We start from the raw sequence: 18,082 nt of genomic DNA on the forward strand, positions 1-18,082 counted from the left end.
GTCTGATCGGTTATTGTTCCCATGTCCGATGGTGGTGTGAGCACCTATGCGTTGGTGCAGCTGTTATGCTGCGTGCTACATATATTATTACGGGTATCATCCCGTGTCGTTTACCGAGGTTTACACTCGCTCTTTTGTTTGGCTACAGCCCAGTGTTTTTGTATACGTGTTTGTTTTGGGTGTATTAAAAAAACCTTATTGTGTATTCCTGCGCCTGTCTCCAAATCCTTTATACCAGCGTGACAGTCAAGGAATGTGAATACTTTCTGAAGGCACAAACAAAAACCATTGATTTCAAAGTTGAACAAACTATTCAACTCTATGCACAAGGAATGCTTTTAACAATTTCAAATTAACATTTGAACAAAAACACATTTACACGAAGAACTGTGCAGATACAACTTTTGGTAACAGAATAAAACTGAGGGAGATTTTGCACAGTTTTTGCAGTAAATTATTCTTTATTTATTTACTGTGTAAATTGGTCAAAGCAGTCATTGTGCATAGAGTTGTATGGTTTGTTAAATCAATAGCTTTTTTTTGGCATACATTTTAAAGTGAAAAATCAGACACTCATAATTCCATTACCATGGAATTGACCACAGGTTAAACTCATAGGAATCTGTCTCACACATTCCGGAACCAGAACCAAATATAGGTTCCAGCTGAAACATTATTGAAAAATCGACTTTGGTCTCTATGGGACTCCCTGCCTTAATAAAGGTTCAATAAAATTGCCTGATCATTGTGATGCACAGATGCATGCAGTCATAGGAATATGCACAGGCGCACACGCACACAAACACACACACACTGACCGGAACACGTAGTCATGGGCATCGATCTCCTTCCCCATCCGAGAGCCATTGAGTATTCCTCCGTTGGCCACCACAGCACAGCGAATACACTTGAGGTTCCCCCGCGGCAGGAACAGGGCTTCTCTTGGCTTGGGGATCAGGTCCACCACTGCCTTGATCTCTGTAACCAACCACACACAGTATGTTTTACTTGTCTGTGTCTTTGGGATTCCATAAAGCAAGCATCACTTGACTTGGCACCAGTCAATGGTAGAAGTATCAGGAAGTACTGTACTACTACACTTTGTAACCACACAAAAAACAGGCCAAGTAGACCTTTTTTTTAAATATATTTTCGCAGTGAACTTCCTTCGGGAGATTCTAAATTGGTTTTGCTAATTCCTCAGTCCTCTCCACGCAAACTTTTTAAAAATGGTAATGACGGTCATATGCTGTAATAGAAATAATGCTCCAAATAAATCAATCACCCCCCCCCCCCCCCCCCCCCCCCCCCATCTTAAATGGTATCGACCGCCACTGTAATACACAAATAATCCCCCCCAAACAAGAAAAATAATTGAAGAAATCAATAAATTAAGAAGTATCAGAACGATAAATTTCAATGTCTGAAGTCAGAATATAAATGTGTGGTGTATGTTGACAGTATGGACAATATATAAGTAGGAATCAGCTATGTACAGAATTGTATTTATTTAAATTTCTTTATTTAACCTTTATTTAACCAGGAAAGGCTCAATGAGATTTTAAATCTCTTTTCAAGAGCGTCCTGGCCAAGATAGGCAGCACCAAGTCATTAGTAAAAACTAGTAATCTAGTAAAAACCATAGAATTCACAAGAGTATAACAAAATCATAAAACAGCACATTAAAAACATTGACAGGTCAAGGAATCAGCCTCAAAATACTTAATCGGTGATTTAAAAACACCAATCGGGACAAGTTCTTCCAGTTTAAATGTATTTTGTAAGGTGTTCCAAGACGATGGTGCAGAGTACATAAAAGCCCTTTTACCAAATTCAGTTCGGACATTTGGAACAGTTAACAGGATATAAAGTCCTGCGAACGAAGAGAGTACCCACCACATTTCTGAACAATAAAAATGCACAAATAAAATGGTAGTAAACCAAGAATACAGTATGTACAGCAGTAGTTATGTATGTCCAGAATACAGTATGTACAGCAGTAGTTATGTAGGGTGAGCTATGTCCAGAATACAGTATGTACAGCAGTAGTTATGTAGGGTGAGCTATGTCCAGAATACAGTATGTACAGCAGTAGTTATGTAGGGTGAGCTATGTCCAGAATACAGTATGTACAGCAGTAGTTATGTAGGGTGAGCTATGTCCAGAATACAGTATGTACTGCAGTAGTTATGTAGGGTGAGCTGTGTCCAGAATACAGTATGTACAGCAGTAGTTATGTAGGGTGAGCTATGTCCAGAATACAGTATGTACAGCAGTAGTTATGTAGGGTGAGCTATGTCCAGAATACAGTATGTACAGCAGTAGTTATGTAGGGTGAGCTATGTCCAGAATACAGTATGTACAGCAGTAGTTATGTAGGGTGAGCTATGTCCAGAATACAGTATGTACATCAGTAGTTATGTAGGGTGAGCTATGTCCAGAATACAGTATGTACAGCAGTAGTTATGTAGGGTGAGCTATGTCCAGAATACAGTATGTACAGCAGTAGTTATGTAGGGTGAGCTATGTCCAGAATACAGTATGTACAGCAGTAGTTATGTAGGGTGAGCTATGTCCAGAATACAGTATGTACAGCAGTAGTTATGTAGGGTGAGCTATGTCCAGAATACAGTATGTACAGCAGTAGTTATGTAGGGTGAGCTATGTCCAGAATACAGTATGTACTGCAGTAGTTATGTAGGGTGAGCTATGTCCAGAATACAGTATGTACAGCAGTAGTTATGTAGGGTGAGCTATGTCCAGAATACAGTATGTACAGCAGTAGTTATGTAGGGTGAGCTATGTCCAGAATACAGTATGTACAGCAGTAGTTATGTAGGGTGAGCTATGTCCAGAATACAGTATGTACAGCAGTAGTTATGTAGGGTGAGCTATGTCCAGAATACAGTATGTACTGCAGTAGTTATGTAGGGTGAGCTATGTCCAGAATACAGTATGTACAGCAGTAGTTATGTAGGGTGAGCTATGTCCAGAATACAGTATGTACAGCAGTAGTTATGTAGGGTGAGCTATGTCCAGAATACAGTATGTACAGCAGTAGTTATGTAGGGTGAGCTATGTCCAGAATACAGTATGTACAGCAGTAGTTATGTAGGGTGAGCTATGTCCAGAATACAGTATGTACAGCAGTAGTTATGTAGGGTGAGCTATGTCCAGAATACAGTATGTACAGCAGTAGTTATGTAGGGTGAGCTATGTCCAGAATACAGTATGTACAGCAGTAGTTATGTAGGGTGAGCTATGTCCAGAATACAGTATGTACTGCAGTAGTTATGTAGGGTGAGCTATGTCCAGAATACAGTATGTACAGCAGTAGTTATGTAGGGTGAGCTATGTCCAGAATACAGTATGTACAGCAGTAGTTATGTAGGGTGAGCTATGTCCAGAATACAGTATGTACAGCAGTAGTTATGTAGGGTGAGCTATGTCCAGAATACAGTATGTACAGCAGTAGTTATGTAGGGTGAGCTATGTCCAGAATACAGTATGTACAGCAGTAGTTATGTAGGGTGAGCTATGTCCAGAATACAGTATGTACTGCAGTAGTTATGTAGGGTGAGCTATGTCCAGAATACAGTATGTACAGCAGTAGTTATGTAGGGTGAGCTATGTCCAGAATACAGTATGTACAGCAGTAGTTATGTAGGGTGAGCTATGTCCAGAATACAGTATGTACAGCAGTAGTTATGTAGGGTGAGCTATGTCCAGAATACAGTATGTACAGCAGTAGTTATGTAGGGTGAGCTATGTCCAGAATACAGTATGTACAGCAGTAGTTATGTAGGGTGAGCTATGTCCAGAATACAGTATGTACAGCAGTAGTTATGTAGGGTGAGCTATGTCCAGAATACAGTATGTACAGCAGTAGTTATGTAGGGTGAGCTATGTCCAGAATACAGTATGTACAGCAGTAGTTATGTAGGGTGAGCTATGTCCAGAATACAGTATGTACAGCAGTAGTTATGTAGGGTGAGCTATGTCCAGAATACAGTATGTACTGCAGTAGTTATGTAGGGTGAGTATGTGAATACAGTATGTACAGCAGTAGTTATGTAGGGTGAGCTATGTCCAGAATACAGTATGTACAGCAGTAGTTATGTAGGGTGAGCTATGTCCAGAATACAGTATGTACAGCAGTAGTTATGTAGGGTGAGCTATGTCCAGAATACAGTATGTACAGCAGTAGTTATGTAGGGTGAGCTATGTCCAGAATACAGTATGTACAGCAGTAGTTATGTAGGGTGAGCTATGTCCAGAATACAGTATGTACAGCAGTAGTTATGTAGGGTGAGCTATGTCCAGAATACAGTATGTACAGCAGTAGTTATGTAGGGTGAGCTATGTCCAGAATACAGTATGTACAGCAGTAGTTATGTAGGGTGAGCTATGTCCAGAATACAGTATGTACAGCAGTAGTTATGTAGGGTGAGCTATGTCCAGAATACAGTATGTACAGCAGTAGTTATGTAGGGTGAGCTATGTCCAGAATACAGTATGTACAGCAGTAGTTATGTAGGGTGAGCTATGTCCAGAATACAGTATGTACATATAAAGCGTGCAATCAAAAATCTTAATTTCTCAGAGATCAAATTACAACTCAACAGAATAATGCTGATCTTATCTGTTTCTAACTACATAAATTATTTAAAAACAATAAAGATTATACAACATTTTTAGTGACCAGTGTTCAATGACTCAATGTACATAGGGCAGCAGTCTCTAAGGTTCAGGGTAGAGTAGCGGGTGATAGCCGGCTAGTGACTGTCACGGCTGGCTGAAGGACTGGACCAAGGTGCAGCATCGTAAGCGTACATTTCCTCTTTATTCAAAAAATGACGCCGACAAAATGAAGAACAAAAACCCAACCGTGAAGCTTTGGGCTATGTGCCCTGAACAAAGACAAAGTTAACTTCCCACAAAACAGGTGGGGGGAAAGTATGGTTCTCAATCAGAGACAACGATAGACAGCTGCCTCTGATTGAGAACCACACCCGGCCAAACACCTAGAAATAGTAAATCATAGAACATAGAACATAGACTGCCCACCCAAATCACACCCTGACCAAACCAAAATAGAGACATAAAACGTTCTCTACGGTCAGGGCGTGACAGTACCCCCCCCCCCCCCCCCCCCCCCCCCCCCCCCCCCTAAAGGTGCGGACTCCGGCCGCAAAATCTGAACCTATAGGAGAGGGTCTGGGTGGACATTTCTCCGCAGTGGCGGCTCTGGCGAGGGACGTAACCCCGCTCCACCTCTGACTCGGCCCACTTAGGTGGCGCCTCTAGAGCAGGGACCCTCGCCGCCGACCCCGGACTGGGGACCCTCGTAGCGGGCCCCGGACAGGAGGGAGACTCTGGCAGCTCCGGACAGGAGGGAGACTCTGGCAGCTCCGGACAGGAGGGAGACTCTGGCAGCTCCGGACAGGAGGGAGACTCTGGCAGCTCCGGACAGGAGGGAGACTCTGGCAGCTCCAGACAGGAGGCAGGCACAGGACTCAGGCACAGGACTCACTGGGCTGGGGAGACACACAGGAGACCTGGCTCTGGGAACAGGCACAGGACTCACGGGGTGGGGAGACATCCAGGAGGCCTCTTCCTTGGCCGAGGCACCGGATACACTGGGCCGTGGAGGCGCACGGGTGGTCTCGAGCGCAGGATGCCAGCTTGATGCCACCCGGCAAATGCGGGACGCTGGCACCGAGCACACCGGCCTGTGAATGCTCCGCCTCGACACCGTGAGCATCACCCCATAGCAAGGGGCCTGACCAGTCCCATGCTCTCCACGGTAAGCACAGGGAGTTGGCTCAGGTCTGCTTCCTGACTCTGCCACACTCCTTGCCTCTTGGGCTTCCTTGCCAGCCGTGTTCCCACATACCGCTGGTTCCTTTCTCCGGCTGCCTCTGCTCTCCTAGCTGCCTCCACCTGTTCCCATGGAAGGCGATCCCTTCCCGCCAGGATCTCCTCCCATGTGTAGACTCCCTTGCCGCCCAGAACGTCCTCCCATGTCCAGGAGTCCATGCTGCTTGGTCCGATGATGGTGGGAAGTTCTGTCACGGCTGGCTGAAGGACTGGACCAAGGTGCAGCATGGTAGGCGTACATTTCCTCTTTATTCAAAAAATGATTTCCACCATACTAGGCCGAACACAAAAACCAACACAGAAAAACAAACATAGACTGCCCACCCCAACTCACGCCCTGACCATACTAAAACAAAGAATAAAATAACAGAACTATGGTCAGAACGTGACAATGGTGCTATAGAGAACCAATAACAAAAAGGTTCTATTTAGCACCAAAAAGGATTCCACTATGGTTTCAACCATTGACTGTAAAAGAAAATGGAGCCATTGATGACATCACCCCATTGTTTCCTATGTGAAGTCTGTGGCACATTTGTAGATCAGGAAGTGTGAAGTGTCGTTTCAGCGTGTTGCCATCTTGCTTCCGAGATGAGTTTTTGTAAACATTGCATGCGCAGTTTGAGCTACTCTAGGAAGTGACTTTGCAGGCTAGCACAGTGTTTCATTAGCTCATTGAGTATCTCAAGTTGAAAGCCATTAGCAACGAAATGATCGTTATAACTTCTTCTGTGTGTGATTTAAAAATAACCATCTCAAGGACATGGTGTAATAGAAGTAATTATCGGTACCATGATTGTCCTGAAAACATTTTTTATTTATACAGTGATTGACCACGAAGTTTGCTATTTTCTCATTCACTATAATGGGGGATCCGGTTTTCTGAAAACAATGCCTGCACTAGACACAGGAACTTGAAATCCTCAATGAGCGGGGACAGTCGTTCTCCACTGGTTACAACCATTTTTGGTTCTTTATTGAACCTTTTGAATAACTTTTAACTTAATAACTTTTTTAATGATTGTAATTAGCTGTATTACATTGTTAAAATTCCAAAGGTGTTACTATTGTGTTAATTCCCAAGTTGAATCCGGTGTATATCTCTGGAACAGCTAGGGGTCCCTGAGGAGAGAATTGAGTATCACTGATTTTAGTAACCTAACGTAGCAGCCATAAAAGAAACGCCTGAAGCTAGATCTTTTACAGACTGGTCTTGATAGGAGGAAAAACAACTGTCGGGGGAGGTTCTCTTCTGCACTGTTCAACCAATCCAGTAAATGTGGAGGAGGAGTTAAGATGGAGCGTCACCTTGTTAACGTCCAAAAGCCGAAGTCTGGTCACAGGCTCTCTTTCCATTTTTACTGAAAACCGGAAACATCGGGTTGTTGGGGATATGTAAGAGGCTACTGATTTAGTAAACAGTTCTCAATTGACACAAGGCCTTACGTGAGTCTTTCAATAGATACTGTTATTGGGCCTAATTATATTTAGGATACATTGACATAACAAAGAACAAATTAGATCAACTGGGATGACTCTCTCGCTTGTCACGCTATCAAAAAAGAGCAAACCACGCCCCAAAATATTTGAATGAGTGGGCACACCTACATTTTAATTATCACTAAAAGATGAAATAACCCTTTTCTGAATTCTAAAGAACCATTGAAGAGCTCTAAGGGTTCTTTGAGTCATTATGGTTCCATATAGAACCAACGAATTGACACTCTCCTCAATCACTTATCACTGAGGAGAGAGGATGGAGGAGTTGAACAGAGGACAGTCTTCCAATAAGCCTCCATTTGCGTATACCTTGGTTTGAGAAAACAACTGCTAATTGAATGATTGATTCATTGTTCTCATTGACGTTTCCTTTAAATCCTGTCTTTTCTAAGTTTGAAAGTGCAGCTTAGAGGGAAGTTTGCCATGTAGCTGTGGTCTAACGTTGTAAATTGCTGACTTCATTTTCAGATAATTAAAAAAAAATAAAAATAAATGTAATATTGAGAAGTAAAATGACTGTTTACTTAGTGCTTTCCTCAACCATGCACCAGAATCGGTGTTTTGTTTTGCTTGATTAAATCATTGCGTTACCTTTGTCCTCCTTTTTGGCCCGTCTCAAAATAAAACCTCAGTAATTCAATTTGCATTGACTCTTGTGAAATTGATGCATGTCTGGGAATTCATTATTCTGCCAGTCAAACCCAAACTAAGAACCTGTTTGTAATGTGTGTTTGTTCCTAATGCTCTTATTTAAACCTGGGGTAGCTGAGTATGGCAGTGAGACACAAATTCCACTTGCTTTCTCACTTCTCTTGCTGTTTCTTGATTTATGCCATGTTCCTGATATTGCACAGCCTTAGCCAATGTAGACCCGCCCTCTTTAATCGTGTATTACTGTGTACTAAAGGATGAAAGTTTGTCATTGTGTCAAAAGTCTACATGGCTGAAGAGGGAGTTGGCCATACGAGCTGCGCTGCCTGCCAAGGATTTTTTAAATTGTTTTAATTGAACCTTTATTTAACTAGGCAAGTCAGTTAAGAACAAATTCTTATTTACAATGACGGTCTACCACGGCCAAACCTGGACGACGCGGGTCAATTGTGCGCTGCCCTATGGGACTCCCAATCACAGCCGGTTGTGATACAGCCTGGATAGCCATACTCCTGGACACACACACACACACATGCGTGCGCATGCTCACACTCACACTCACACACCTGTGTAGTTTGTGTATTCCATGAAGCCAAAGGGGTTATTGAAGTGAGCTAGCCTGTTCCACTCTGGCACGTTGAGTAGTTCACCGTGGAGGTACAACTGGACGTCTGGTATAAAGGCCTGCTTGAAGCCTGGGTCTTTGGAGTTCCGCAGAGAATGGGGACAGGCCTGGCACACACAAACATACACACACACCACACACACACACACGCACACACGCACGCACGCGCACACACACACACACACACACACACACACATAGAGTTTATTTGGGATGTTTGTTAATATTTGCAAATCCTTAACCAGTGACTGTCTAAAAACATAGGCTTACCGTCTGTCTCGGTTGCTTGTCCCGGATGTAAACATCCTCAAAATCCCAGTCGGGATATTGCTCAAAGTCTTTTTTTTGCAGGGGGAGCATAGGGGTCTCCTTGTGTGTAGACCTGGGTCCACCTGTTAATCCATTTGTCTGTTTTACGGTCTGTTTTAAAGTTGTTGGGTCAGTCGTCACGGAATTACTTTTTTCTTTGGTTGTGATTGCTGTGAAGTTACCAGCTGCAGTTTTCCCAGTTATATTAATATTTAAGTCCACATTGGAGGCATAGTGGAAGTTTTTCAACCATGCGGACAAGCTCCTCCTTTTAGATATGTCATAGACAGCCACAATGTTTCCATCACCATTGAAACGGATCCTGGACCCAAGAATGAGAGAAATACACAATGTGTGTTAATGGATTATTTAAATATGTCCTTAATAACTTTTGATTGATTGATTTGAGAGTGGTAAAAAGCCTATACTTCATGAATGTGCCAAAAATATCTGTTGTATTTTTACTATAGGAGATGCCGTCCCATAGGAAGTAGCTGTAGTTTTAGAAAATGGCTGAATAAAAAAAGAATAGATGACATCATAGGGGGTTTTCTGATCTTTTTTTAATATATAACATCTTGTTCTTTTTTCTCTCACTTATACAGACACCTATACATCCAGCACCATACCAGTGTCTGTATAAGTGTGGGGGAAAAAACAAGGATGTTCTGCATTAAAAAAAGATAAGAAAATCCCATATGATGTCATCTATCATTTTTAATATGATGCCAAGAAGTGGTGAAGTGTCCCTTTTAACTGGCCAATTTCAACAAGTTACAGACTATGAAGCAAAGCCTAACTTCCACTGAAGTGTAATTTTCACTTAGTTATGCATTGATAATAAAAAAAATGGACTTAAGTGGAATCTAGGATTTGACCCTATAGGATTCAGACACACAATAATTACAAACAAAAAAACAGCACTTCAGTGTTCTTTTATTTGTTTAAAAAAATATATATATTCAGATAAAAACCAATTTCCCTTCCGCTTCACAATTCTACCACTTTTCAATAATCAGAGCTTTTGGAGCATTTTGATTAAAAGTGATTATTATCCATTTCCATAAAAACATTACATCACTGTCTTTATTACTATGTAAGTAGGTATAAATGTAATTACAGTGTAAGACTGAATAGTGTGTGAATAACTACATGTAATTACACTGTAATAACTGCACTGTAATGTAAACTGTTTTCTTAACTTGTATTTGGGTCAAATACCTGCAATGGGCACCAAATACAACAATTGCAACAAGAAAAAATATATTTTGGAGTTTCAGTTTTTTATTCTTGTTGTGAATGTTCCCCACAGTTTTAAAAAAAAATACTAACGGCTGAATACCGTCCTTTGACTAACTCAACAAGTCAAATATGTTGCCATTTGTTGGTGCAGAATACATACCCGATGCTGTCTTCAGAGATGTGTCCATACAGAAGCACATAGATCAGTGCGCACATGACAACCACCAGCGCCAAGGGCATAACTCTCCGTAGTCGAGCTGTCATTTCCAAGAGAGAGAAAGAGGATCTACCTAGGTACACTGAAAACGGACTATAGCAATATAATGAAAGAAGTATTTGGTCGTGGTGGGATGCGCTGAACTGTTTTGCGCTGAACTGTTTTGCCTCTCTCTTGCCCCCTTGGCCACTTGCCAGGTTTCACGTGTGCGCCAGTCATGGGCCATGGTGCGTAACGACGCATCAAGTGGCCAGAAGATAGGTTGGTTGAAAACCTTTGTAATTTTACCTCTCAAACACTACTGTACTTCCGAACCCCAAGATCTGTTCTCTAATTAAGCTTAGAGTAATCTTTTTAATCGTTAACAATAATGTTGCGCAGTATTTGAAAAGTTTATGGCTTTCAAAAGCAAAACATAACACATTACAAAAAGCTAAGCACAATATAATTAATACAGGCCCAGCAGACGGTTTGATTGGGATTAGGCTACTGTGTGACTAATTAACTAATAAACAGTGGTGAAAAAAGTACCCAATTGTCATACTTGAGTAAAAGTAAAGATACCTTAATAGAAAATGACTCAAGTAGAAGTGAAAGTCACCCAGTAAAATACAACTTGAGTAAAAGTATTTGGTTTTAAATATACTTAAGTATCAAAAGTAAATATAATTCCTAAAATATACTTAAGTATCAAAAGTACAAGTACAAGTATAAATCATTTCTAATTCCTTATATTAAGCAAAGCAGACAGCCACATTTTTTAGTTTTTATTTACTTACAGACAGCCAGAGGGCACACTCCAACACTCAGACATAAGTAAGATGCTGGCACTAAAACCGCACTCAATGAACTGTATACCGCTATAACCAAACAGGAAACCTTTCGTCCAGAGGCAGGGCTCCTAGTGGCCGGGGACTTTAATGCAGGGAAACTTAAATCAGTTTTACCTCATTTCTATCAGCATGTTAAATGTGCAACCAGAGGAAAAACAATTCTAGACCACCTTTACCCCACACACAGAGACGCGTACAAAGCTCTCCCTCGCCCTCCATTTATATCTGACCATAATTCTGTCTTCCTGATTCCTGTTTACAAGCAAAAAGGATACGCCCCTTTTTTCCAATTTTCGCCTAAAATGACATACCCAAATCTAGCTGCCTGCAGGACCTGAAGCAACGATATGCATATTCTAGATTCCATTTGAAAGGAAACACTTTGAAGTTTGTGGAAATGTGAAATTAATGTAGGAGAATATAACACATTAGATCTGGTAAAAGATAATACTTAGAAAAAACATGATTTGTTTTGTATATTTTTTGTACCATCATCTTTGAAAAGCAAGAGAAAGGCCATAATTATTCACAACATTCTTATTGGCAGACTCAACAGACTTGGTTTCTCAAATGACTGCCTCGCTTGGTTCACCAACTACTTCTCTGATAGAGTTCAGTATGTCAAATCGGACGGCCTGTTGTTCGGACCTCTGGCAGTCTCTATGGGGGTGCCACAGGGTTCAATTCTCGGGCCGACTCTCTTCTGTATACATCAATGATGTCGCTCTTGCTGCTGGTGATTCTCTGATCCACCTCTACGCAGACGACACCATTCTGTATACTTCTGGCCCTTCTTTGGACACTGTGTTAACAAACCTCCAGATGAGCTTCAATGCCACACAACTCTCCTTCCGTGGCCTCCAACTGCTCTTAAATGCTAGTAAAACTAAATGCATGCTCTTCAACCAATCGCTGCCCGCACCTGCCAGCCTGTCCAGCATCACTACTCTGGATGGTTCTGACTTAGAATACGTGAACAACTACAAATACCTAGGTGTCTGGTTAGACTGGAAACTCTCCTTCCAGACTCACATTAAACATCTCCAATCCAAAATGAAATCTAGAATTGGCTTCCTATTTCGCAACAAAGCATCCTTCACTCATGCAGCCAAACATACCCTCGTAAAACTGACCATCCTACCGATCCTCGACTTCAGCGATGTAATTTACAAAATAGCCTCCAACACTCTACTCAACAAATTGGATGCAGTCTATCACAGTGCCATCTGTTTTGTCACCAAAGTCCCATATACTACCCACCACTGCAACCTGTACACTCTCTATTGGCTGGCCCTCGCTTCATACTTGTCACCAAACTCACTGGCTCCAGGTCATCTACAAGTCTCTGCTAGGTAAAGCCCCACCTTATGTTAGCTCACTGGTCACCATAGCAGCACCCAGCCGTAGCACACGCTGTAGCAGGTATATCTCACTGGTCACCCCCAAAGCCAATTCTTCCTTTGGCCGCCTTTCCTTCCAGTTCTCTGCTGCCAATGACTGGAACGAACTGCAAAAATCACTGAAGCTGGAGACTCTTACCTCCCTCACTAGCTTTAAGCACCAGCTGTCAGAGCAGCTCACAGATCACTGCACCTGTACATAGCTCATCTGTAAATTAGCCCATCCAATTGACCTCATCCACATACCGTATTTGTTTATTTATCTTGCTCATTTGCACCCCAGTATCTCTACTTGCATATACATCTTCTGCACATTCTACCAGTCCAGTGCTTAATTGCTATATTTTAATTACTTCGCCACCATGGCCTATTTATTGCCTTACCTCTCTTATCCTACGTCATTTGCACATGCTGTATATAGATTTTTCTACTGTATTATTGATTGTATGTTTGTTTATTCCATGTGTAACTCTGTGTTGTTGTATGTGTCGAACTGCTTTGCTTTATCTTAGCCAGGTCGCAGTTGCAAATGAGAACTTGTTCTCAACAAGCCTACCTGGTTAAATAATGGTGAAATAAAATTAAATAAAAAATTCCAGCCCAGGTGCAATTTAGATTTTGGCCACTAGATGGCAGCAGTGTATGTGCACATTTTTAGACTGATCCAATGGATCATTGCATTTCTGTTCAAAATGTTGTATCAAGACTGCCCAAATGTTCCTAATTGGTTTATTAATACATTTTCAAGTTCATAATTGTGCACTCTCCTCAAACAATAGAATGGTATTATTCCACTACAGCTACTGTAAATTGGACAGTGTAGTTAGATTAACACAAATGGAAGTTTTCTGCCAATATCCAATATGTCTATGTCCTGGGAAATGTTCTTGTTACTTACAATCTCATACTAATCGCATTAGCCTACGTTAGCTCAACCGTCCTGCGGGGGACCCCACCGATCCTGTAGAGGTTAAAGCAGGAAGCACCAGTGACTCAGGTCAATAAAAAAAGTGGTCAGATGAAGCAGATGCTAAACTACAGGATTGTTTTGGACTGGAAAATGTTCCCAGGATTCTTCTGATGGCATTGAGTAGTACACCACATCAGTCACTGGCTTTATCAATAAGCGCATCGAGGACTTCGTCCCCACAGTGACAGAATGTACATACCCCAACTAGAAGCCATGGATTACAGGCAACATCCGCACTGAGCCAAAGAGTAGAGCTGCTGCTTTCAAGAAGCTTATAAGAAATCCCGCTATGCCCTCCGACATGCCAGCTCCGATGCGTGTCGATGTGGCAGGGCTTGCAAACTATTACAGACTACAAAGGGAAGCACAGACGAGAGCTGCCCAGTGACACGAGCCTACCAGATGAGCTAAATAACTTCTATGCTCGCTTCGAGGCAAGTAACACTGAAACATGCATGAGAGCATCAGCTGTTCCAGATGACTGTGTGATCACACTCTCCACAGCCGATGTGAGTAAGACCTTTAAACAGGTCAACATTCACAAAGCCGCAGGGCCAGACAGATTACCAGGACGTGTACTCCAAGCATGCGCTGACCAACTGGCAAGTGTTTTCACTGACATTTTCAACCTCTCCCTGCCTGAGTCTGTAATACCAACATGTTTCAAGCAGACCATCATAGTCCCTGTGCCCAAGAACACTAAGGTAACTTGCCTAAATGGCTACCGACCCATAGCACTCACATCTGTAGCCAGGAAATGCTTTGAAAGGCTGGTCATGGCTCACATCAACACCATTATGCCAGGAACCCGAGACCCACTCCAATTTGCATACCACACCAACAGATCCACAGATGCTGCAATCTCTATTGCACTCCACACTGCCCTTTCACACCTGGACAAAAGGAACAACAATGTGAGAATGCTATTCATTGACTACAGCTCAGCGTTCAACACCATAGTGCCCTCAAACCTGATCACTAAACCAAGGACCCTGGGACTAAACACCTCCCTCTGCAACTGGATCCTGGTAACAACACATCCGCCACGCTGATCCTCAACACAGGGGCCCCTCAGGGGTCAATGCTCAGTCCCCTCCTGTACTCCTTGTTCACTCATGACTGCATGGCCATGCACGACTCCAACACTATCATTAAGTTGGCTGATGACACAATAGGCCAGATCACCGACAACGATGAGACAGCCTATAGGGAGGTCAGAGACCTGGCTGTGTTGTGCCAGGATAACAACCTTTCCCTCAACGTGATCAAGACAAAGGAGAGGATTGTGGACTTCAGGAAAAGGAGGACCAAGCACGCCCCATTCTCATCGACTGGGCTGTAGTGGAGCAGGTTGAGAGATTCAAGTTCCTTGGCATCCACATCACCAACAAACTAACATGGTCCAAGCACACCAAGACAGTCGTGAAGAAGGCACGACAAAACCTATTCCCCCCCAGGAGACTGAAAATATTTGACATGGGTTCTCAGATCCTCAAAAGGTTTTACAGCTGCACCATCCTGACGGGTTGCATCACTGCCTGGTACGGCAACTGCTCGGCCTCCGACCGCAAGGCACTACAGAGGGTAGTGAGTATGGCCCAGTACATCACTGGGGTCAAGCTTCCTGCCATCCAGGACCTCTATACCAGGTGGTGTCAGAGGAAGGCCCTAAAAATTGTCAAAGACTGCAGCCATCCTAGCCATAGACTGTTCTCTCTGTTACCGCACAACAAGCGGTACCGGAGCGCTAAGTCTAGGTCCAAGAGGCTTCTGAACAGCTTCTACCCCAAGCCATAAGACTCCTGAACAGATAATCAAATGGCTTCCCAGACTAATTGCCTTGCCACCACCTCTTCTACGCTGCTGCTACTCCCTATTATTACCTGTGCATAGTCACTTTAATAACTATACCTAGATGTACATATTACCTCAATTACTTTGACACCGGTACCCCCTGTATATAGCCCCATTGTTGGTTAAGGGCTTGTAAGTAAGCATTTCACTGTTGTATTCGGCGCAGGTGACAATGTTTTATTTATTTGATCATTTACAAGCGAAGCATGTGTTTAGTGAGTCCGCCAGATCAGAGGTAGTAGGGATGACCAGGGACGTTCTCTTGATAAGAGTGTGAATTAGACAATATTCCTGTCCTGCTAAGCATTCAAAATGTAATGAGTCCTTTTGGGTGTCAGGGAAAATGTATGGAATAAAAAGTACATAATTTTCTTTAGGAATGTAGTGAAGTAAAAGTTGTCAAAAATATAAATAGTAAAGATGCCCCAAAAAACGACTTAAGTACAAATACTTTGTAAGTACTACTTAAGTACTGTACACCACTAATAAATAAATGCATAGGCATGTGACATGTAAAGACATTTTAGGAGAAACATTTAAAATCCCAAAAGCGTTAGCAATACATTTAATGTGTAAGCTCAATAAAGCCTTACTGTAGATGCGTCTTATTGTCTTTGGAGAAGATGTTGCACAATCCTTCATGGAATGGATGGCTGATGTCATCGCCTTATCCGTTGCTTCTTCAAAAACCGTTTCAAACTTGGTGTAAAAAGCATGCAGTATGAATGCAGTAAGTATGCAACTCTGCACAGCTTTGATTTCTGTCTGTAAACGAAAAGGTCTCTACAAATAAAATCTATTATTCATTATTATTATTATTATTACAGACATTTAGTCAGATTACATTGCCAGCCACACACTTGCACACACAGGGGAGACGACAAAATCCAGAATTGACACAACGATGATGCCATTACTTGTATCAAATACACAGTGTTTATTGCTTTGAATGGTATATAAAAGTAATAAACAGCAGAAGCCGTGTTGGAGTATCTAATGTACATGTTTGTGTTCGCACCAATGATGTGTTTGTTCAAACAGAGGCGTCTAGAGGGAAAGGGTGCTCCATGGGAAAGGGTGCTCCGTGGGAAAGGGTGCTCCATGGGAAAGGGTGCTCCATGGGAAAGGGTGCTCCATGGGAAAGGGTGCTCCATGGGAAAGGGTGCTCCGTGGGAAAGGGTGAGGAGAGATAGCAATGGACAAGATAAGGATACGGCCGAGGCAAGGCAGGGAATAGCTGAAAGGAGAAAGATCTGTTCAGATAAGAGTTTGATGTGAGGCTTGCTGAAACTGTTGGCTTTCATGGGTGTGTACGATATAAGAACCTCGTATTTTATCAGACCAATCAAATCACTCAGGCCCAACTATCCAAAGCCTGATTTGCCATCACCCCAGAATCTTTAGAGAAGAGTATGTGCCTCAAAACAGAGTGGACCTTTGAAACAACACCCCCTTTGAAACCCAGTGGACCATGTGAATGCACCTTAATCTTGACTGTGAGCTTTATGTGGGATTAACATAGAGTAGAGTTTGGGGAAAGTAGAGTTAGACGTAGTAAGTAGACTAGGGGTTTAGATGGAGTAGAGTTGATCCTCCACGTCTCTCTCTGACACCTCCCCAAACGTCTCCTGGTTCTCCTTCAGCAGCTGGAAGATGGCTGCCAGCTGCTCCCGTTGCACCCTGGGAAAAACACAAAGGTTTACAAATCTGAGTGTCCACTCTGCTGCCCTCACCTGGCCAAGGAAAAAGATAAAACACATTGGGACAGGCTTGTTTATATACATGAAGTCTAGTCTACATTCATGCAGATGGTTAACAACAACTGGTTCATGAAAAAAAGTGCAGAACCTAGGTCAGCAAAGCTAGATGATGGTACAACCCAGACAGAAAAAGCTATACGGACACTACTTACCTGCAAACTGACATTTCATTTCAGAATTAGTTAAATTTGGTTATGTTTTAGATTTTGGTTATTTGTTTTTCAGGTCAGCAGGTATGCCTGCCTGCCTGCCTGCCTGCCTGCCTGCCTGCCTGCCTGCCTGCCTGCCTGCCTGCCTGCCTGCCTGCCTGCCTGCCTGCCTGCCTGCCTGCCTGCCTGCCTGCCTGCCTGCCTGCCTGCCTGCCTGCCTGCCTGCCTGCCTGCCTGCCTGCCTGCCTGCCTGCCTGCCTGCCTGCCTGCCTGCCTGCCTGCCTGCCTGCCTGCCTGCCTGCCTGCCTGCCTGCCTGCCTGCCTGCCTGCCTGCCTGCCTGCCTGCCTGCCTGCCTGCCTGCCTGCCTGCCTGCCTGCCTGCCTGCCTGCCTGCCTGCCTGCCTGCCTGCCTGCCTGCCTGCCTGCCTGCCTGCCTGCCTGCCTGCCTGCCTGCCTGCCTGCCTGCCTGCCTGCCTGCCTGCCTGCCTGCCTGCCTGCCTGCCTGCCTGCCTGCCTGCCTGCCTGCCTGCCTGCCTGCCTGCCTGCCTGCCTGCCTGCCTGCCTGCCTGCCTGCCTGCCTGCCTGCCTGCCTGCCTGCCTGCCTGCCTGCCTGCCTGCCTGCCTGCCTGCCTGCCTGCCTGCCTGCCTGCCTGCCTGCCTGCCTGCCTGCCTGCCTGCCTGCCTGCCTGCCT

At 43.5% G+C, this 18,082-nt stretch overlaps 1 protein-coding gene across 1 annotated transcript in view; it reads right to left on the reverse strand.

The window, feature by feature from the left end:
• LOC139375707 (alpha-N-acetylgalactosaminide alpha-2,6-sialyltransferase 2-like) overlaps positions 1–10,516 on the reverse strand; it is a 33,315-nt gene extending 22,799 nt beyond the window's left edge. Inside the window, exons 1-4 of the mRNA XM_071117517.1 lie at positions 10,368–10,516; positions 8,927–9,287; positions 8,598–8,763; positions 819–978 (exon numbers count right to left, since the gene is read on the reverse strand). Of these exons, the coding sequence (XP_070973618.1) occupies positions 819–978; positions 8,598–8,763; positions 8,927–9,287; positions 10,368–10,471 (791 nt within the window). The 5' untranslated portion in view covers positions 10,472–10,516. The remainder of the gene's footprint in view (positions 1–818; positions 979–8,597; positions 8,764–8,926; positions 9,288–10,367) is intronic.
• Positions 10,517–18,082: the final 7,566 nt, after the last annotated feature.

This window comes from Oncorhynchus clarkii, chromosome 20, assembly GCF_045791955.1.
Source record: "Oncorhynchus clarkii lewisi isolate Uvic-CL-2024 chromosome 20, UVic_Ocla_1.0, whole genome shotgun sequence".
Lineage (NCBI taxonomy): Eukaryota > Metazoa > Chordata > Actinopteri > Salmoniformes > Salmonidae > Oncorhynchus > Oncorhynchus clarkii.